The following is a 23,249-nucleotide window of genomic DNA, read 5'->3' on the forward strand; positions in this document are numbered from 1 at the left end:
CGTTCCCTCGGGGTCAGATTGGCTTGAACATAAGAGATGGTCTGGAAAACTGGGAAAGAGACTGAGGGGCCAATTCACTAAACAGCTGCGCTACTTTTCTGTGCTGCATTACAGCACTAAAACCTGCGTCTATATTCACTAACCAGCCTCAGTGCAGTTTCACTAGGTGCTAAATGCACTGAAATAACACTTTGTTGTGAGTGTTTATATTAAAGTATTCGTTCGCTCCAGAATTAAAATTCAAGATGTTCGTGTCTTTCTTTCTTCAGTTGAAAAGAAATTAAGGTTTTTGAAGAAAACATTCCAGGATTTTTCTCCATACAGTGGACTTCAATAGGGATCAGCAGGTTGGAGGTCCAAATTGCAACATCAACGCAACTTCATAGGACTCTACACAATTCCAGCCGAGAAATAAGGGGCTTATCTAGCAAAACGATTGGTCATTTAAAAAAAAAAAAGACATTTATATACTTTTTAACCACAAATGCTCATCTTGCACTGACTCTGCGATGCGACCCTAGTGTTTACAAAGTGAACATGCAAAGAAAGACAAATGCCCTGTACAAAAAAAAGGTAAAAGGACAACGTCGCACAGCTGTGAAGTTGGAGGAGAAAATGAGATGGAGATTTTTACTTTACCCTACCTTTTTGAACCAAAGTACACAGACGAAGAACCAATCACTCATGACTTTTCCACTGTGATTACGTAATGCGTGAAGTTGTAGACACTAGTAGAGCATGACGAGCAAATTTTTTTTTTTTTTTTTTTTTTTTTTTTTTTTTTTAAATGAGTGATTGTTTCACTAGACTCAGATTTTATCTAAACTTTGTAGATTAAAATAAAATGATTGATAAGAGAAATAGTTTATTTTCCATGTTTTAGTGTATTGTTACGGAAATAACATATTCACAACGTGACTTACATTTTCTAACTAGCACATAACTTTAAGAGTTCAAGTTCATCTGCAATTTTGTTTGACTTCAAAAACAGTTAGAAATGAAAATTACGTAAAGAGATTTCTTTGGTTTATTGAACAACATAAATTGCATGGTTTCATACTTAAATTTAAAAGTGCATTTTGAAACAACTTCTTTCTTTTTTTTTACAACATAAGTTGCTACATAAAGATTATAACAGTTGTTTGGTTTGTTACAGGATAGTTCACCCCAAAATGAAAATCCTGTCATTATTTACTCTCCCTCAAGTTGTTTCAACCCTATATAAGTTTATTTCTTCTGTTATAAAGAAGATATTTTGAGAGAAATGTTTTTTTCCATAGTCAATGGAGACCATCACCTGTTTGGTTACTCATTTTACTCATTTTCTACAAAATATCTTCTTTTGCGTTCAACGGATAAAAGAAACTCAAACAGGTTTGGAATAACTTGAGGGTGAGTAAATGATGACAGAATTTTCACTTTTGGGTGAATTAACCCTTTAAGCAAATAAACTCACATATTGTAGTAGTAGTAGTGGTTATTTATAGTAACTTATTTAACAATTAGCATTTAAAAAAAACACTGGCTCTAAAATAACAAACCATGCGCGAAATGATGCTAGCGGTAGCTGCTACTTATTCTTAGCTAAAGCAAGACACTCATTCAGTTTTAATGGGGTTTGCAATAACCTCCCTTGCTCTTGAGACTCTGGAGTCAAGTGCATCAAAGGTGTCCTGCACGAGCTCCTGAATATTCCAACACATTCCAGAAGGGAATATAGAATCTTTTCCACTATGTGTAAAATTTTTATATGCCAGAGCTGAAACTAACCAATTCTGACAGTTGTGTAATGCAGTGAGAGGCTGGGAAAAGTAAAACAAACATGGAAAAGCATCAGCTAAGCCTGCAGGTTTGCGCAGGAGGCTGAAGAGACACATGCCGTTACGAGGATTGATGGGAAAGTAGCGTGAGGGCTTGCAGTATTTCACTTTTGCTGTGCTGGCATGTCGGCACTAATTTCATCTCGAGTCAAAATAAATCAGTCATTGTATGCGTATTGTTTTGGTTTATGTTGTTCTTGCACTCCATTATATGTTTGAATTTTTAAATAGTAGATGATGTTATATTTCCGACTACATTATCAGTCTTTTTCAACCCTCCGGCGAAGAATCTGATTAGTGTAAGTCAGTCCCCCCCACAGACTTGACGGGGAATAGATGACCTACCCAGAGCTCTGCAAGGAAGTCACATGACCCCCTTCATCCAATCAGCAGCTGCTCGGTGATGCTTACACAGATGTGTGAGATGGAGTTTGCCTCATCAGTTAGAGAGGCTAGAAGGGTACAGGCTGTTATTTTAATCAGATCTGTGTTTGTATCTTCGTCAATAATTCATGTCATCATCCTTTCAGCTAAACAGAGCCACAGCAGCTCAATGGCTCACTTTTCACGATCGTGATATAAACGGGGGAGAAACCGGTGACATTATTTTAAGCACATTTCCTGCCCAGTTTACATTCTCATTACTGTGCCAGAAAAAACTATGATATATGGTTATAGTTATGCTGGTTTAAGTGTAAAAATCATTGTATTTCAGTCATTTTTACTGTAATTTAGCGGTGGAATGCGCATGTAGGTAATGTCACATTTCAATTGGTAGTTTTTATACAAAAACCTTATTTATTTGTTTATTAGATGGATAATATTAATTTTTTTGGCCACATAACTTAAAAACAAATAATTGAGGATGGTTGGTGGGAATGGATTGAAGGTTCCTGCTCAAGTGAAAGAGGATTCAATCTGGATCATTTGATTGCCATCTCATTTCTTTCTAATAGAATATACTGATGAATATATACAATAATATTATCTCTGTTTTGGCCTTCTTGCTACTTTTTCAACATGACAGCGGAAAAAAGACAGGATATGATGGCGAAATCATGAAAGAAGATACTGTCAATCATAAAATATCACGAGACAAACTCAATCTTCAACAGCTTTATTTTAGTGCCTTTGATTTACTGTTACAGATTTTGGAAAATATTCCGATATTTTTTTGCACATGGGTTTGAAATGACGTGACGGTAAATAATGTATGATTTTTTTTGGTTGGAGGGCGGGGGTTAACTATGCATATAAATGGAAAATATTATTAGTGTTATTTAGTGATGTTTAACATAGACATTGATGCAGTGTTCGGCCATGTCAGGTTGCTTTCAGATGCAGGGCCAGATGCTTAGCCATTGAATTATTCAAAGATGGGCTGTGCTCTGCAGCACTTACCCATCCCTGTGTTCTCAGCAGGTGTGCCGCTGTATATCAACTCTAAAAACACATATAGCCATCAGCAGAAGGATAAACTTTAATACAGCTCAAATCTCAAATCTGCTTGCCACTGCTGTTATTTCGGCTCCCGCCAAGAGCACACTGTTCCCTGTCTCTCAGATTTATCCCCTGCCTCATCTAAAAACAGTGATGGTGTTGGTGTGTGTGGGATGTGCGTGTCCGCCATGCCCCTAATTTCCATGCTCACAGCATTTTAAAATACACTGAAGGATGTGGGTTGTTGCTTAGTTTAAGGAAGGCCCTAAGGTGATGTTTTTGCACCAGCTGTTCATATATTATGATGCATCTTTTTCCTTTGCTTTAAGAAAAAAGGAAGCCAGAACTGGCATTTTATGCTTGAAAAGGATAGTTCAAATAAAAACGAAAGTTGCATTATTGTTACTCAACCTCAAACCCGTTGTCAGGTGTCTGAAACAAGAACTTTCAGGAATAGAATCTGAATGTAAACAAGAATACCCAAAGCAAATGTGCTGTGTTGTCTTAATTTAGTCTGGCCTTATCCAGCCCTGCCCTGCTGAGAGCAGTTTGTTGAAATGGGAGTCAATTGTTTCTTTTTTTATTTTCTTGCTGGCAGCTCTTTGTGGTTTAGTCGCCACAAGCCATTCTCATTATAGCCAAATTTTAAGGTACAGTATGTGCTATGCCCTGTACATAATTCATTTACATTTACATTTAAGCATTTAACAGATGCTTTTATCCAAAGCAACTTACAGTGCATTCAGGCTATTTATTTTTCTTTTTTTACCAATATGTGGTATTTACCATTATTTACCAATTACTTTGTGGCATAATTGGTGTTTTAAACATTGTGATTAATAAACATGATGCTAAAAATTAGAACATATGTTCATCTCGACTGAAAAAGTACCAAGGTACCTTAATGGTACCACAGTGTTTTTAAGCATATACTATGGTATTCTTTGACGTATCTTGGAAGGCTATTATTCAGTACCATGGTTTTACCACCTGACACCATTATTGGCAATCCATGGTATATACAGGTCCTTCTCAAAAAATTAAAAGTTTAAAAAAAAAGTTACATTTTTATCATTACATTATGGAAAATAATGAACTTTATCACAATATGCAAATTTTTTGAGAAGGACCTGTACATTTCGAAAGTTGAAAAACAGAAACCAGGTGTTTTTGAAGAATAAGCTTGCAAATTATTGCATCTTTCTCCACTTAAATTTTTTATGTGAAAATGAAATGTCTGGCACTAAAAGGTCAATGTTGTATCGCATTTGAAAATAATGTACAGTACCACTCACATTAAACCCTACTCTAAACCTAACCAATAGTGTGTACAAAGACAAAAGTATAATAAAGTATTTGCTGTAACAATCATGCTATAATAACAGTAATGGCTAAATATTTCCACGACTGAAACGTTTGTACGTTGTCTGCGGTCAGTGTGTAATAATTTTGATATGCAATGCTCAAAGTGCTTTCTCTCCTGAGGGTTGATGGGTGTTCGTTTGGATGACATCCCACTCCATGTCAAAGCATTTAATCTGCATCATTGCACAAAGATGCCCTAATCTGCTTTGCTGTGAAATGTTATGATGTTGAAAATATGAAATATACTACAGGTTTAGTGAAACGTGATTTTAACAAAATTTTTGCAAGTTATATTTATTTTTAGTACTATCAAGTGAATGTTTAGATTTATGGTGTCTGTCATCATTTACTCAATCATCATTACTCAAACAATGTCATCATTGCTTTCATGCAATAACAGTGATTGGGGACTGGAGATCTCAGGCTTAAAAAGGACACAAAAGTATAAAAGTATTATAATAACATTATAAATGTAGTCAGTGTGATTCATGTGTCATATTCCAAGTATTCTGAGGCCATAGAAAGATTTTGAACAGACCTCAAGATTCATATCTGTCTGATTTGTTAACGAATCAATCATCAGTTTTGTGAATTGGATGAAACGGTTCATTGAAAATATCTGACTTAAAAGAACAATTAATTTACCAACTAGACATTACAACTGATTTGATCACAAATTGGACATTGTTATCACTTTTCAGGGAAAATCAACTTATCTGACAGTCTGTTTTTCATAGAAACTTCAGAAGACTTGGAATATAGTGCATGAGTCATACAGTATGTTTGCTTTTATGATATTTTGTGGTTCTTTTTTTGTCATTTCTGAGCATGACAGCCTTAGTTATCATTCATTTGGTTGTTTTGGAAAACAAATGGCCAGGATGTTCTATGAAAAAAGCATCTGTTAGATTCATATTGGCTTGAAATGACATTTTTGCATTAAATATCCCTTTAAATATTTACTTTATGATAAACAGATGTAATGCTGTTGCCTTCGCGATGCCACAACATGATGCAACAAAAGCAGATGGAAACTATGAATAGAGTACGGACGTGGATCTGTCCTGCTGGAATGGCGTGACTCCATGCTTCGGTTCCCCATATACTCCCTCATGGCCTTCAATGGCTTTGGCCTGTTACCCATCAGCCCCCTCACCACCTGTCCTCTTAATGGAGAAGGTCCATGTCTTTCTAGCCCACTGATCTCCAGTTACATTAAAGCAGAACAACGGCTTGGACAACATGGCCTTCAGACACTTGACGTCACTGAATAGAAGGCTTCCATATATAGAACAATATGCAGTGGCAGTGGGACCCGTTTGAGACCAGGCCACGCACTTGGGGACCGTGATGGATGAAGCCATCTTGGCATGTATCGTCCTGTCTTCCAATCAACTCGCTCTGTTCTGCCTGGCACTAGAGTTTGATTGGATCAGCTCACTGACCCAGGTCACATGACACATTATGGGGTACTTAAATCTTCTCATGCCGGCAACAAGCGTACTTAAGTGTCTAGAGCTTTCAGAGTTCATTGCTATCCCGTTCACAGGAAGTGCAGTCATTAGGACGATGGGTTGGATGTACAGCCAGAGCCCCCTTCACACGACATCTCATCTTCTCTCTAGCTGCCTGTTAATCAGGACCATCCCATATGTTCTAACTGTCAGAGCAGGTGGCTATCTGTTGGAGAATAGGAATTCAACGTGACCGCTTACAGTATCTGCACACACACACATTCTGCAGAAAAGTTAATTAGTATGTCTTGTTTTCTTGGTAAAAGATCATATTAATACCCAGTCAAAAGTTCTCGATTTTGCTATTGCAATATAGTGTGGAATCAAACCATCCATCTTTATTATAGCCATTTTGCGTAATTACCAGATTACATTTAAATGTTAGATATAATACTGATAGTCTATACTGATAATCTATCTATCTATTCCTCCAGATACAGTAATTCTACATTATCTATCCAACCTTCCAAACAATCCTACACTATCCATCCATCTAAATAACTCTGCGCTATCTATTCATCCACCCATCTAAATAATTCTACACTATCCATCCATATAAATAATTCTACACTTTCTATCTATCCATTCCTCTAAATAATTCTACACTATCCATCCATATAAATAATCCTACACTATCTATCCATCCATCCATCTAAATAATTCTACACTATCCATCCATCCAAATAATTCTTCGCTATCTATCCATCCATCTAAATAATTCTACACTATCCATCCATCTAAATAATTCTACACTATCCATCCATCCATCTAAATAATTCTACGCTATCTATCCATCCATCCATCCAAATAATTCTACACTATCCATCCATATAAATAATCCTACACTTTCTATCTATCCATCCATCTAAATAATTCTACACTATCCATTCATCTAAATAATTCTACACTATCCATCCATCTAAATAATTCTACACCATCCATCCATCTAAATAATTCTACACTATCTATCCAACCATCCATCTATCCATCAAAATAATTCTACACTATCCATCCATCCCAGGTTAAAAAAGTACACTTCCATAATGTACTTAAAGTGCTCTATTTTCACACACTAATTTTGTACTTAATATACTAAAAATGATTCTTTCATACTTCTTAAAATAAACTTAAGATTAACTAAGTACTCAACTGTGATATTTTGGGCCATCGTGAATATAAACTAAAATGCACTTTTAACATGCTATCTCTGTATTTAAAAAAATGTATTTAGTGACCACTTGTAGTACACTTTTATATCTTTCATACACTAGCGCACTCAAGTATACTACAAGTGGTGATTAAATACATTTTGTATATATATATATATATATATATATATATATACAATCTCTGTTGCAATATTATGTTGATGTTGTTTGTGAGTAATCTCATATAGTGTGTTTGGGTGAGTTAATTAATCTGTTACTGAAGCACTGAAGCTTTAGGCTGCTTACTAGGAGCACAGAAAGAGACCAAGAGAGCTCGCAGCACCCAGGAAAACCTGCATATTTCTAATCCTGTCCTCAGGCTAAAGGATTTATGATTAATGTCCTCAAGTCACTATATTGTATGACTCCGGCCACGTTATGTTCCCCAAGATAAAAATAAAGTAAAGACCTGTAAAGGTCGATTAATCATGTTATTAATCATCTCAAATTGACTCGCCAACAGAAGGGCTGCTGTGATTTTCTTTTCTAATATGTTAAGCGAGCTAAATAATTCAAAGCTACCCAAGAGAGTAATGTTAATGTAGAGGGACTCTACATTAAGTGTATTCAAAAAATCTTTACTTGCCTTCACTATACATGCACACTTTTGCACTGCAAAATAAATAAATAATAATAATCTCATTCAGCAATTTGTCTTTTTTACAGTAAATGTTAATACAAGATACACTAACTGAATTTAAACATTTTACTGTAAAACTTGTTTCCATGGATTATATTTCAAATTAAGTAGTTTCCTTGTTAGCATAAAACTAAATCAGTTTTGTTTTACATTTACAATTACTGTTTTATAATTATAATTACTGAAAATACATTTCTTATAAATGTACATCTCAGAAAACAAGCAAGGAACATCAGTGAACGAGTTTACAAAAAATAGCCTGATTAAATATTAAATAAGATCAATTCATCCAAAATGGCTGTTAGCAAAATTTTGATTGCTATACATGTTATATACATTTTTATATGTTTTTTTAACACAAGATGCATGTATCTTTTATAGAGATAATAATTGTTGTTTTGTTTTTTAAATAATCTTGAATTAAGTTTAAAATAATTTTATTACCTCATTGACAAACTTTTTGTTTTACATACTATAATAAATTTTAGTGAGATTGATGTTTTAAATAAGAAAATTACCAGAATTTTAAATATATTTTCTGAGAACAAGTTTTAATTTCTCACTCAATTTTATAGGTTTTCAGTAAATGTATCTTGTATTAAACATTTACATTGTAAAAAAAGAAAAAGCTTTTAGTTCATCAAGATGCTAACGGCAAACTCGATTAAAATTGTGAATCGAGTTTTTAGTGCAAAACGTGTTTCAGAATTGGTCACTTGGTCATATTCCATGACACGATGCTTTCTTAGAAGAAAGCTTATGCAGGCAGCGAGGCAGCCTGCTAGGTTTGTTTCCCCATAATATTTCTCTGTCTCAAATACCTTGAGAGCAATTTAATACAGCTCATTATCATTAATGCTGATTAAATAACAGTGCGTGTCATTAGGTTTGCAAGCTTAATGCAGTTGCCTCTAATGCCTTCAAGTATGAAAACATACTAATATTTTTTAGATTTCCTCTAGTGCATTTCCTTCTATAAGACAAAGAGGATACATTTTTATGATTTTGCACCATAACATCTTTTTCATTACCAGACGAAGCAAGACTAGAGGCATCCGGACAACCCCTCAGTCCTTCCCAGGTCCCAACCGGAGCGCCAAACATCACAGTCCCTTCGTCGTTGCTGGAGAACGAAGACTTCGCCTCGCAGTTCCACTCCCCACCAGCGAGGGCAGAAAGCACAAGGGAGCAGCCTGTGTTCGCCTCAGTGCAGACCCTGCAGGTTGCAGAGACACAGCCTCAGGCGCTGGTGCATTCTCTGCCCTCCCCACCCGGCAACAGTGACAATCGCACCAATCAAAAGTCCCCTGGGGAGCTGGCCGTCAGAGTGCCAAATCCACCATCCCCGGCACATAAAATCAACAGTGTCTTGACCACTAGCTCAGGTACTGCTCGATTGTGAGCTTCTGAATCGATGCTGTGTACAGAAATCAAGAAGTGGTGTATTTAAAGGAGTCTCTTTTCAGGGACTTTGCTGATTTGATGTTGTCGTCATCCTTTCTTCACCATTCGTTCATCACCATCATCATCATTTTCAAGGTCATTGTGTTTGTTGTTATCGTAATCATCACCATCACCATTTTTTACAATAATATTGCATTCACATCCCATTTTATTTGCGCAACGTGGCATATTTCTGAGTGAAAATTGAAAAATTGTAGGACTTCATCAGGATTTGATTGGATTGTGAAATATTAATTATGATATTATTGGTTAATATAATTTTTTAAAAGAAATTAATACTTTTATTCAGCAAGGATGATTAAATTGTGGATGATTAAAAACATGACAGTAAAAATAATCTTTATTCTTTTTTAACATATTATAAATATGTCAAAAAAGGTTTCTATTTATTTTATTTAAAGAATCCCGAACAAAAAAAAATATATCACCGTTTCCACAAAATTATGAAGCAGCACAGCTGCTTCATAAAGAGAAGAAACAAGAGAAATGTCTCTTGAGCAGCAAATCAGCATATTCAAATGATTTCCGAAGGACCATGTGACACTGAAGACTGTAGTAATGGCTGCTGAAAAATCAGCTTTGTATCACAGGGATAAATTATATTTTAAGATATATTAAAATAGAAAATGCTTGTTTTTAAATTGTAATAATATTTCACAGTTTCACACATTTTTACCATATTTTTGATCAAATAAAGACAAACATGGTCAGGATTACTAGCCTTTATGGACCCTTTTTGAACAGTGGTGTTATTTTAGTATCAGTGAAATACTATTGTAGTTTTTATTTATACTTTGAATAAGTTTTTCTTTTTATATTTGTAAAAAGATATTTTCTGTTTTTATTTTAGTTTGTGTTAAATGTTTAGTAATTTTGACGTGCTTTGGCAATTTAAGTAGTTCTTTTTTTATTTCTGTATAGTTAAATTTTTTATCGCAGTTTAATTATTTTAGTATGTCAAGTTTAAATATTTAAAAAAAAAATTATTATTATTATCCTGATTGAGTCCACTCTGATTTCATGTTGACAGTAAAACTGAAGTATGTAATTTTTGCACATTTACACTCACTGAATTTGTTCGTCTGATCAATGGATAATTTACAGTTATCTTCATTTATATTCGGTTTGATGACACTAGTGGTGCAAAAATTACACGCTACTGCATAATCCCCAAGAGCTACATCCGTCCTCTCCCACATGTGCTATGTGTCATTCTTCACCATCAGCGAGCATTCATGTGTGCCCTCGATCTCACTTCCTGTTCCTGAGGTGACTCACTCAAACGTTCTCTGCTTTCAGACGACACTCTTAGTGAATTCCCCAGGAACCCTGATCTTCCCACCGCCCCGGGATCCTCTTTCATGATTGTGGCAGAGATAGATGATAATGTGACAACTTTGGTCTCAATTTCCGCTTTTAACGGCACCGCTCCTGAAAGAGCTGAAAACGCTTCATCCGACGCATTAGTGCTCAGCAACTCCCACACTGTGACCAGCGACAGTCTGCAGCTCACCACAGTGACCACCACGACTGTCACGCCCTTGACTGTGACATCAACGGCTGTGACTCCGCCCACTGCCGTTGTTGTGGCGAAAGAGGTCACGACCACCATGCCGACCACGACAGCCAGCCAGACCACAACAACCGAGACAGAACCACCGACGACAGCCACCACTACCACTACGACAACAACTACCACCACCACCACAAAAGTAGCACCAACAACCACAAAAACACCCTCAACCACTTTAGCAACCACGACAACGACAACCCCTCATCAAACCACCGCTGTATCTACCTCTGGAAGTATCACGACTAAACCGAGCAGCCCTCCAACTGACAGTTCACCTTTGACCTGTAATGTGACCGAAAGATTATGGTTGAAAACAGGTGAGTTTTCTGCACTGTTTTTAGCGATAATTTGCTAAAGAAATTAGGCAATTTTAGTTAATTTATTTACAATTGCACCACTATCAACGCAGATTACATTCCATTACAGCAAATTTATGAGGTTGTTGAGCTGAATTGTAGATTGCGTTGAAATAATGTTGTTGAACCGATAGTATTAACAAAATGTAATATCTGGACCTAAACAGTGTTTGTGGGGAAAATATTTTTAAGATTATAAGCAAAACCCAATCAGGACATCTATTTTTCCAAGTTACCCCAATTTTGCTTTGCATGTAAATGTTTTTGAGGTTTGTTGCATTTGTTTGCTTAGCCTAAAATATTTCAGTCTTTTCAATTAGATTTTAATTGTAATTTAAAAATAATGATGTATAAACATTAATTAATACATACATTAAAATTTAAATAACAAAGCAACATTTCAATTATGCTCAGCTCATACAGTACACACACACACACACATATATATATATATATATATATATATATATATATATGTAAATATAAAATTGTTAACATCTATGAAATCTAAATAAATGTTTAAATAAATACACGTTCAAGTAACAAATCTATTTTGACATTTAAATTATGCTCAGCTCATTACGACAGAGCCATAAGACAAAACCAATGTACAAATGCACATATCTACTTAATCTTGTGAAAGGCTTTATTATGCAAATAATATTACATTATGCAGTCATTTTACTCCACCTCTCCTACATTCTGCAGTGACGGCATATGCACTGTAGTGAAGCCAACATATGTTTACTGTAAACCGACATGTTTATAGGCCTAACTGTCCCTCTTGGGATCTGAGATGCTTAGAAAATCATGACTTTCATATGTGTTGTATTTTTTTCACCCAGTGTTATCCATCCAGATGCGACGAAATCGCCTAGAGGCTGGAATGAGACAGGACCTGTCTAAAGGTATCACGCAGGCACTACAGAGAGCATTCAACGACAGCAACATCCGTGTTCAGGTTGGTGGGTTTGCATGTGTTTTGAGCCAAAAGCCACTACGCAGTTATAAAACTTCAAAGGTTTGGGGTCAGTAAGATTTTTCAATGTTTTTGAAAGAATTCAGAAGGATTAAATGCATAATTAAAAAATAATTAGCATACTAGTATGCACAGTGTACAGACTATACACTGCAGCAATAATAAAAATGGTTGTATGCTTATCCAAACCCTTCTCTCTCTTCCATTGCATTAAATAAGAAATGCTAAATAAATAATGAAAAGAACTAATCGGAATAGTTGGTTGCCATTGGAAACAGTAAAATAGGCCTTAAACAGTAGAATCAAGATAAGCACAGTGCTTTGACCACAGTCCTCTGAGACCTTATCACTGTTGCATCATGGGAATTGTAGTTTAGCAGAGGACAATGTTGTGGGAGGCTGCGTGGGAGGTGTTTCCGGTTTATGTTCAGTGTGCAGCTCATTGAGTGTGATCGTGTAGAACATCTCTCTGTTTTCAAGCGCTGAGAACGGACCGTCTTATGAAAAACTTGGTTTAAAGCCTAAGGAGCATTCGCATGTCTGTCCGTCAGAAAGGCACGTCCAAAAATAGCGCAGCGCTGGAACCTACATATGCTGCAAATAAAAAATCGATATCATGGTAACAGCAGAGGCAGTGTGCTGAGGGGAGCACAGTTGTCTGAATAGAGAGTTAAAGGAACAGTTCGCCAAAACATTTAATTCTGTCATCATTTAATCACACTCATATCAGTCCAAACATGTATGACTTACTTCATTTTAAGTTGTTAGTCATACAAGTCATATGGGTTTGAGCCTAAGTAAATAATGACTGAATTTAAATTTTTGGGTGTACTGTCTCTTTAATTGTGAATGACTACTGAAAAGGTTGTTATTAGCATTTGAAGAGCGACCGTCTGTGTCTATTAAGCTCTGTACCAAACGACTCAATCTGTTTCTATATTCGTCCATTTCGCTCACTGTGTAATTTTTTTCCCTCCTATTTCTCCTCCTCCTCCTCGTCAACTGTCCATCAGATCAGAGGTTCTGTATCATTACAGACCCTGGAGGTGATCAGCAGGAGACCACACGATCACTATCTACACATGAACACAGAGAGAGAGAGAGAGAGAGAGTGTGTGTTTGTGTTGGAGTAAAAAGAGAGAGATGGTCAGTCAGCTTGGCTCAATATGATGAAATTTATTCATGTGGGATTTGTATTAGCATTTGCCTCAAGCGCTTAACAATAAACAAAGCCAGTAAGAGCATTTGTGCAAATATAGCTCTATAAATAAAAACAGCATATGATTTCAGTAAGGCATATTCGAACATCTAAAAACTCATTAAAATATTGATAATGTGTAGACTTTTTAATTTTCATTTATCCAGGCATCATGGGAGATTTTTGTGTTTTTTCCACAGTGTGTCATTTCCTTCAAGTCTCAGTTGCTGTATTGTGTTTCATAGCATTCTGTGATGGAAATGATATTTTTTGAGTAAAATGAATGATTCCTTTGTCTTGCTAAGAATAATTTAATAGCTAGCATTAAGTGTGTCCTTAATACACACAATTCAATAATATTTGTTAAAATGACAGTTTGACTTGAAATGGCACAATAGAAATATTATTTATTCTTTTTTTCATCATTTTGGAAAATGGGACTATTCTCTCAAAGTAAATATCAAAACTAATTGTCATTTGTTTAGATTACTGTAGTTTAAAATGTAATAATTAGTCGTTTTTTATGACGGATTTTCATATTTTAAGTCTTTGTGAGAACAAAACAAAATCAAAAAATTGAAATTATAACCAATTTATTTAATATTTATTACAATTTAGCATTTTAATTATCAATAAAATTATGAATACATTATTAATAATTCATTTATTTAATTAATTTGTCATTTTTTTATTTGTTTACATATTATACATGTAATTTCTGTTTTATGTTTTTGAATAAAGTCTCTTATGCTCACCCAGCCTGCATGTATTTGATCAATAATACAATATAAACTGAAATGTTGTGAAAATATTATTACAATTAGTATTGCATATTATAACTATTATTTGTTCTAATACATTTTTAAATGTCATTTATTCCTGTAATGGAAAAGCCGCCATTTCTTCTTCATCACAATCCTTCAGAAATCATTCTAATATGCCTAGTATTTTTGTGGAAACTGTAAAAGAATTGATTTACACTAGAAATCTTTTGCAACATTATAAATGTCTTGATTTTAGATTGATTAAATGTATTCCTGCTGAATAAAAGTATGATTTAAAAAAAAAAAAATCTTGCTGACCCCAGACTTTTGATTGGTAGTGTTCTAGTTAAAATATAATTTGTCACATCACAGGACAATTTAAAAAGAACTAGCCAAAAGAGCTGATTAAGATTGGTGAAAACATAGATTGTGTCAGATGTCCATTACCATATATCCACGCCACTTCACATGATCTGTGTTCTTTTTTAGTTGGAAAGAGATATCTGCATGCCTTCTAATGTGACTGTGGGCTACTACGTCTTGAGAGGGAAGTCTGTGTTGGTGGCCTCTGTTGTGATGGACACATTAGTTTCCTATGGCTTTGACAAGCTATTGAATGACATCAGAGAGTATGTTCCCGTGGTGTTGGCCATCCCTTATCCTGTGACCCCATGGTTGCCCAGTCTAGGCATCCACCTGCAACTCAAAACGGGTATGAATCTTTTCCAACTTAATGTTTTTTTTTTTTTTTGGAAAATCTGACTGGAAGTGATCTATCTGACAAGTTTTATGCTTGAGCACCTTTGTTTACCCTTTTTTGCATTACATACCCAACCACTCTTAAGCCCACAGCCATTTTTTGTTAGTGAAATCGCATTTTACACAGTTGAAACTTGGTAACTTGGGATCTGTTTTTGTTTAACAGTTTATTGTTTTCCTACATATAGTTCTCAGGTTTGTTGGGCCAATGGACAACATCAAGTCTTGCGGCTTCATCCAAATGATGGAGCAACGATTGGAAAATGTGTTTGCTGAGGCGCAGGAGAAAGTGGAGGACTCTTATGGGACTCTTTCTGTTGAGGTAGTTTTTCAATTGAAGTTGAAAACAAAGTTTGATAAATCTTCAGAGGTCTGATAACACCGTTCTTCTGATGACTCGTCTACTGGATTTGGATTTATAGTTTGTGTTTTCGAACAGATTCTGAACACGTATCAAACTGGGAATTCGTTGGCAGTCACTCTGGTGTATGTGGTGTGGAACAGTAGCACTCCGTTGAACGGTACTGTGTCCAGCGGTCTCCTTAACCAGCTCACTGCCGAGCTGGTGGGCTACTTTCTCTTCTTCCCCCCTCTGATCATCGCTGAGCGTAAGTTTCAGCTTGTGTTAACAGCTTGATGTTACATTAATTTTCTGCACAGCTGGTGTTTACATGTTAGTGCACATTGAAATGGTAGTTCATGTTTATTTCTGTTTGACTCCATGAGTTTGTTTTCCTTGAGGCAGAGATCTTCGGTTTTGGATGATCCAAAAGACATTTTCCAAGGATGCATAACATTTTCCTTTTTTGGATGGGTAGTTTGGGAAGTTAACTTGTTCTGGTGTGTAACTTGCTATACTACATTTAAAATTATTTTAAAGGGGTAGTTCACCCAAAAAATTCTGTCATTAATTACTCACCCTCATGTCGTTCCAAACCAGTAAGGCCTCTGTTCATCTTCGGAACACAAATTAAGATATTCTTGATGAAATCCGAGAACTTTCTGACCCTCCATAGATGGCAAGGGTACTACTACGGTAAAGGCCCAAAAAATAGTCCATGTGTAATTAAAGGGATAGTTCACTCTCAAATTAAATTTTGATATGTTTTAGCTTACCTCAAGAACATCCAAGATGTAGGTTTCTTTGTTTCCTCAGTATTTCCCATTTTGATATTTTTAGGTCCAACCGTTCTTGTCTGTGACTCACATAATGGATGTCTATGGTCACCACCTCAAAGAGCATGCACAGAGCATATGTTGTCACGAATGGAACAACTACAAGACGAGGACATTGACAGTATTGCATCACACACCTGCCTGACTGAAGATCCTGAGTTTTCTCTGCTGTTGAGACGCAGCGTTTTGCACGTTGTGTTTAGTTTGCCACATATAAACTGGAGGCGACGTCAAGTGTTGTGAGATGCCACTTCTGTTGGCATCTCACAACACTTGCTACTAAAACACCACCAATTTTGAAGAGATCTCTGTCTCTGAGGCTTGAAGACGTGCTGCTGCAGCGGATCGCTCCTGAGTACTTGGTCTGTGTATTCTGTTTCAAATAAATATGGTTGTGAAAAAAATTCTACGTTGTCTATGGATATATTGAAATCGTCTTCCATTGCAATTTCCTGTACGTCTAAATATGTTTAGATCTTCACAGTGAAAGGTAATACTTCCGAAATCTGTGTCAACCAAAGGCAGTAAGTGTAAACAATGAGTGATGTACACGCGCGAGAGATCGCTTCTGGCGCTTTCCGCGCTTGCGCAGACTAAAGCCAGAGCGCGTGTGCACGTCACATCGGGAAGCAATCGCGCACTCAGAATAGTTGGACGTGGTTGTGTACAAGAGGTAAAAACTATATAAATACTGTTCGTTTTCTTACACAATCCGCTCGTTTCGTGTCTTAGGTCATCAATGTGTACTTACGATGGGGAATTGTTTAATTTTGACTCCTCTGTGCATGCTCTTTGAGGTGGTGACCATAGACATCCATTATGTGAGTCACAGACAAGAACGGTTGGACCTAAAAATATCAAAATGGGAAATACTGAGGAAACAGAGAAACCTACATCTTGGATGTCCTTGAGGTAAGCTAAAACATATCAAAATTTAATTTGAGAGTGAACTATCCCTTTAATGACAGAATTTTCATTTTTGGGTGAATTATCCCTTTAAACAGCTATTTTCTCCTGTTTTTTAATGATTAATAATATAATTATATAATAATAATAATAATATAATAATAATTATTTGATATCCGTACTGTGATAATAAAAATCTTGCCTTAAAAGTCCATATGTGCTTCAAATGAAGTCATGTAGATATGCAAGAGATATCATGGAGATTCACATTAATATATGAATATTAATTATAGTAAATACAATTATGAATATAACATAAAAAATGTATGTATTATAGTAATTTATATTCAATATTTTTATTCAGTTTTCTTGTAATACATAATAATCAATTATTAATTTGTAATATATAATAACAAATATAATATAAAAACAATATATTATATAATTAATGCAATATATTTTTATTGCATTAAAACAAATATTTATGTATTTAATGGATATCATGTTGACATTCAATATTCACTTTTTTATTTAAGGTTTTTTATTATAATGATTTAAATAAAATATAATTTTAACAAATGAAATGTAGAAATAAAATGCCTGTGTGCCATGGATAAGAAAACATATTTTGTAAAATATACATGTTAAAAAGCATAATTTTATTGCATTTAAAAAATATATATATTGATCAGCTTATTTTATGCACAAGTCTGTTAACAATAACTAAAGATAACAGTAAACATTTATCCTCACTAATATATGAGTAACTGATGACAGACTTCAGTTTTTCCCAGAATGGTCTTCTAATAAGCATCTGTCTGTCTTTTTTTCTCTTTTCACAGCTCTAGAGTACCACAACCTTAACACTTCAGTAGCAACCCGAGATTACTGGGTAATCACAGGTAATTACCTCAGTTCAGCTGCTAACCAGCACCCAGACAGCTATTTGCCAGCATGTGTTACGTGATTAAATCTAGATAATGTTTTTCCCTGCTTCTTTTAAACACAGAGTCTTCTTTCTTGTGGAGAGCTCTTGATGTATTATTTAGCTTCCTCTATCAACTGATTTGAGATCACATCGGATCATAATATAGAGTGTGAAATAGCTTTTTCTAGCTTTAAGTTCTTGGACTCAATGTTCTCTCCGTTGCCTTAGCTAGCTCTACCTCCCCCGTCTTTCCCTCGTTCATCCTTTTTTATCACTGTCAGGAGAATGAATAATTTTACCAAGGTCAATTCTATAGTAATTGCAGTTTTTTAGACTTAAAACATGTAAGAAAGGTATGTTCTCCTTGTCACCTTGCTTCATCCCTCTCTGTCGTTCTCTCTCTCTCTCTGCAGTAATTCAGGACGTTGATAGCTCTTCTCTTGAGGGAAGTTATCAGAGCTTTGCTAGTCTAATGGAGCAGCGGCTGGCGGAGCTCTTTCTGGTTGCCAGTCGACGCGGCCTCCGCTTCAGGAGAGCCACGACTGTGGGCGATTACACCGTCCAGGTGTGCCATCAGTTTGTTTTTTTGCTCGTTTTTCTTGTCCTGAGAAAATGGACTACATATTTTGATGACTCATCCTGGACTACACAGATTTTTTGTCCAGTCAAATGCTTTAGAATGAGAAAGCCTGCCCTCAATAGAACGTGCAACAAATTAGCAAGTGGTAAATTGTGTTCATGGCTGCAACATACTGTAAAAAAAAAAGAGCATATTTATTATTTAAAACAATGGATGGGGGAATATGTTACTCACTTTTGAATGCAAAGAAGTTAGCCAATCATAAAATAGGTAATTTGCCTATAAACATCTGTTTTGGTGCAAGAAAATTCTACATGGAATTCAAGTGAGAAAATGTGACAAATATGTAGAGTATGGACCATTTAAAACTGAAAATTGAAGGTTTAGAGTTTTTGAAGTTTATAGTGAAAATATCAAACATGAACTTGAGGTGTTTTCCTCATACAGATGGTCAGCATTCGGCGGCTGTCTGGTCCTAAGAACCCAGCTGAAATGACCTACTACATACAAGTAGATGGCTCTCCCATAACTGGCACTGCTGCAGCTAAGACCCTCAACACGGTGGACTCTCAGACCATGGCTCTCACTCTGGGCTACTTTGTCCAAGTTCAAGCAGAGCGTATGTATATAATTCACTCTTCTAGCCCTGTTTCTTTCCGAACCATCATTTAGTTTCTTTTTATATGCAGGAAAACTTATAGTTCTGTGAGTGTTTACTATATATCTTATTTAGAACTACTGTTAATGTTTATGGTGTCAAAAGCGCTTTATAATTTATGTTTGGAGTGCTTGCTAATGCTCATTCCTTTCGAATGCTCATGTTTTGACCCCTAATCAGAACTATTAAATTCAATGTGCAAGTCAGTCACACACTTTTTATGCTACTGACACCAGTCATATCTCTCAATGTATGACTCATATTAGAATAATTTTTGTGTGTTGCTGCGGACCCAAGGGAGTGCAGTGTTGCGTTTTGGTGAAATATGGTTACGCGACACGTTCCGAATTAATCAACTTTTTATAAACTACAGAACAGTGCGGGCCGGAATTTGCGTGACTCATGCTGGCAAGGCTTGCTCCGAGAACGGACACTGCACTAGTGATACGAAACACAGGTCTGTTAAGAGCAATACTTTTAATATTGACAAATTATTATTAGGCTGGGCTACTGTCTGGTTTTTTTTTATGGCTGCCGTATTCACAAGTATTTTCCAAGCAAATTAAGTGCACATTTTTATCATGTGTAAAATTACTGATTAAAATGAGGATAAAAGCAGCTCGTTTTTTTATACCAACAATATACTATAGGCGTACTACTTATAGAACTCAGGTGATTATTCAAACTCGATGTGCTGTTGTGGTAGGCCAGTTTCAAATTGCATATCAGGCAGCTACCTTTATCTTGTCTTCACTCAGTTTAAAGTGCTCCCACACAGCTGAGGTCTTTGGCATTTTTGTCTTCTCTTCCAGATAAACTGAAACATGATGTTCATGATGTTCACTCATGGGCGATTCATAAGCCACTTTTCCACAATCGGGCCAAACCCGTTCCATTCCGTGCCAATCCGGGCCAGTCTGCACGGATACTGTTTCACTTTCCACTGTGGTGCTTATAACGGAGCTCTTTGGAATGCAATACAAATGCATCAGTGTAATATAAACAGCGATATGGACGATGATCAGATATTTCTGTTTTTGGGACTCCTTTTTTAATCTGATATTTACTTCGTTCAATAACAGGAAAAAAAGACAATACTTGACGGGAAAAAATAAACAGAAGGCAACGACGTGTATAATATCAATAAGCAAAAATGTTTCCTCCACAGACCAAACTGTCTCAGGCTTTATATATATATATATATATATATATATATATATATATATATATATATATATATATATATATATATATCCTAGTTTACACATAAAAATTTAAGTATACAACAACAAATTACTGAAAAGGCAAGTGAATTAAGAGATACCCACAACTCTAATTTAAACAAATACAGAGACAATTTTATTGGTCATAATTTCTGGAAAAAACAGTGCGGACACTGAACAAGGATGGAACTTTTTGGAGTGCATGCGTTGACCACCTATATTTGGGCATGTTATTGAATAAAATATACAGCACTACGTTCGGCTGCACGCATTCTCTAAGTGCTCATGTCAAAATTTGGACGCCATTTTTGGAGACCAAAAATCTCAGGCTTGTCAAGTATCTAACTAGCAACCTTGCCTTGCCATTAGCCTAGCATCAAATTCTGCGCCAATTGCATTTATGGTAGAAGATCTGAAAATCTTTATTAATGCAAGAACAGACGACTGAAATATTTTATCAGTGAAACTCTGTGGAAATGAACCGAAAATTCTACTTTGACTTAATAATGAACCAAAGAAAGTGAGCATGATAATGCTGGCTTATTTTTCCAAATGAGGTCTATAGCTATCTCACACCACGCTAGAGAAACCGCAGGGGATTTGGGTGTAGAGAGTTAACACAAGTTTACTGAGCTCTCAACTGGAGTGTCAGTTTGTCTGCCGGAGACGAGCAAAGCCCGAGTTTTGTATGAATAATACACAATCAGACCCAGCAGTGGGGGTTTAATCTCCCAGATAAGAGCTACAGCCGAAAGACAGATACAGCTCATTAGGAGCTAACCACAGAAAGTAGGAGACAGAGGGGAGTTGGATTACTGTAAGAGAGTGTGTTGAAGACACAAGTGGCGGAAATCATGTGCTGACATTTTGAATTAGTCTATTGATTTCCAATCTATGTTTGTGATTGTGTTTTTGTGTAAACAGCGGTGGTGAAGAGTCTTCCTAGTAACCTCTGGATACTGGCAGTCCTGATTCCTGTATCGCTGGTGATGGTTGTGGTGTTTATTGCGGTCGCTATCATATGCAGGAGAAACCGAACCGTATTCAAGACTGGCGCGTTTCGCAATTTTCATCCCCGCACCAAGGTAGGCTCTTCCAAACCACGACTTTTCAAATAAACACATCACTGCCTTGTCCAAACGGGGACCGTTGTGTCAGCATCATATCAATAAATCCATTTAACATAACTTTATCAGAAAGTCCAGTGACAATTGGTCTCATTCACTAATAAATGGAATAGAAATATATAAATATTAATATTCTGACTGACAAAGATAAAATGATAGTTATTGACAGATATTATTTCCTCTGAAAAAAATAGAAATAAAAAAGCTTAGAACCATATAAATAAAAAATGTTTGAATTATTTTAATATAATTTTATATATTAATTTAATATATAAAACAATATATATTTAATATATAAAACTCTAATAAGAACCGTAAGTTGTTATAACCAATAAAATTCACGAGAACAAAAGAAAATGTTACCATACAAAATTTCTGTTTCATATGTGGATTTGTTTTTTTCTTCTTTGCAATATTAATGAATCAGGATTATGAGGAAATGAGACCCATTGTTGTGTCATTTATACTATCTACAAAATCCTTTTATTACTTTATTTTACATCTGAATATGTTGCTGGACATAGGCTTTTGGAATGGTGGCTTGATCCTCAAACATGCAATGTTGTCACGACACATGAGATGTGCTGTTTAAACCTTGGAATGACACATTTCACTTTAACTCCACCAAAATATCCCTCCAATTGTGTCTTCACTACTTTTCCTGTCCAGACCTCATATCGAAGAGATGGGAGTTATCACCACCAGGTATTTCTGGCTTGTGCATGGTGCTTGGCTGCATGTTTGTGGTCCACAAATCCTTCTTGTTGACTGTGCTTGTGGGAAATCTGTCCTCAGGGGGAAGGGGAAACAGAAGGTTATATATCCTCCATGTAATCGATGAGCTGTTCAGTAAGATCTAGTGCTCTGAGAATATCTTTGATCTGCACAGCACAAATATCTCCGTTCTTGTCCCTCCATTTGAGATTGCAGGGCGTTGACTAATAACAGATTGGGGAGGATTTTAAGTATTGTCATATTATTACTGCAATTATGATTTCTTTGTCATGATTATGAGGCTTTCAAATAAATCCAGACCAAATGCAGGTTAAGAAATTAGGCCACCCCAAGCTGAGCGATATGCCAAGGTTACATATATGCATAATTAGGTGAAGTTTAAATAGATCGCAAGGACTTTTAATCTAAAACGGGATACATTGAAAGACTATAGGATCTATAGGAGCTATAGGATCTGCTATATGTGCTCATGTGTAGAGAGCAGTTTTCATAGTAAATCATAAGAGTTTCAGTCCATTAAGAAATTGGATGCGGTAAATTGATCAAAACTGACAGTACAGTCATTTACAGGTACAAATATTAACTGTACTTTCTATTTCTCAAAGAATCCTGAGTGAATGTATCAGAATTTCCACAAAAAAGTATTAAACTGCACAATTGTTTTCAACACTGATAATAAGAAACATTTATTGATCAGCAAATCAGCATATTAGAATGATTTCTAAAGGATCGTGTGACATTGAAGACTGGAGTAATTTAATAATTGATAACTGGAGTAATCACAGGAACACATTTAATTTCAAAATATATAAAAATAGAAAACGGTTACTTTAAAT

General features: G+C 35.7%; 1 protein-coding gene across 5 annotated transcripts in view; it reads left to right on the forward strand.

Annotated features, from left to right (window-relative positions):
- kiaa1549la (KIAA1549-like a) overlaps positions 1–23,249 on the forward strand; it is a 48,377-nt gene that overhangs the window by 8,537 nt on the left and 16,591 nt on the right. For 4 of the 5 annotated variants that reach the window (XM_059535880.1, XM_059535879.1, XM_059535881.1 and 1 more), the window contains exons 2-12: positions 9,022–9,372; positions 10,751–11,341; positions 12,226–12,341; positions 14,811–15,033; positions 15,269–15,402; positions 15,520–15,688; positions 18,005–18,064; positions 18,504–18,655; positions 19,118–19,289; positions 21,476–21,636; positions 22,348–22,383. In XM_059535880.1, the coding sequence (XP_059391863.1) occupies positions 9,022–9,372; positions 10,751–11,341; positions 12,226–12,341; positions 14,811–15,033; positions 15,269–15,402; positions 15,520–15,688; positions 18,005–18,064; positions 18,504–18,655; positions 19,118–19,289; positions 21,476–21,636; positions 22,348–22,383 (2,165 nt within the window). The remainder of the gene's footprint in view (positions 1–9,021; positions 9,373–10,750; positions 11,342–12,225; positions 12,342–14,810; positions 15,034–15,268; positions 15,403–15,519; positions 15,689–18,004; positions 18,065–18,503; positions 18,656–19,117; positions 19,290–21,475; positions 21,637–22,347; positions 22,384–23,249) is intronic. The other variant, XM_059535883.1, reaches the window with a different exon arrangement.

This window comes from Carassius carassius, chromosome 43 (assembly GCF_963082965.1).
Source record: "Carassius carassius chromosome 43, fCarCar2.1, whole genome shotgun sequence".
Lineage (NCBI taxonomy): Eukaryota > Metazoa > Chordata > Actinopteri > Cypriniformes > Cyprinidae > Carassius > Carassius carassius.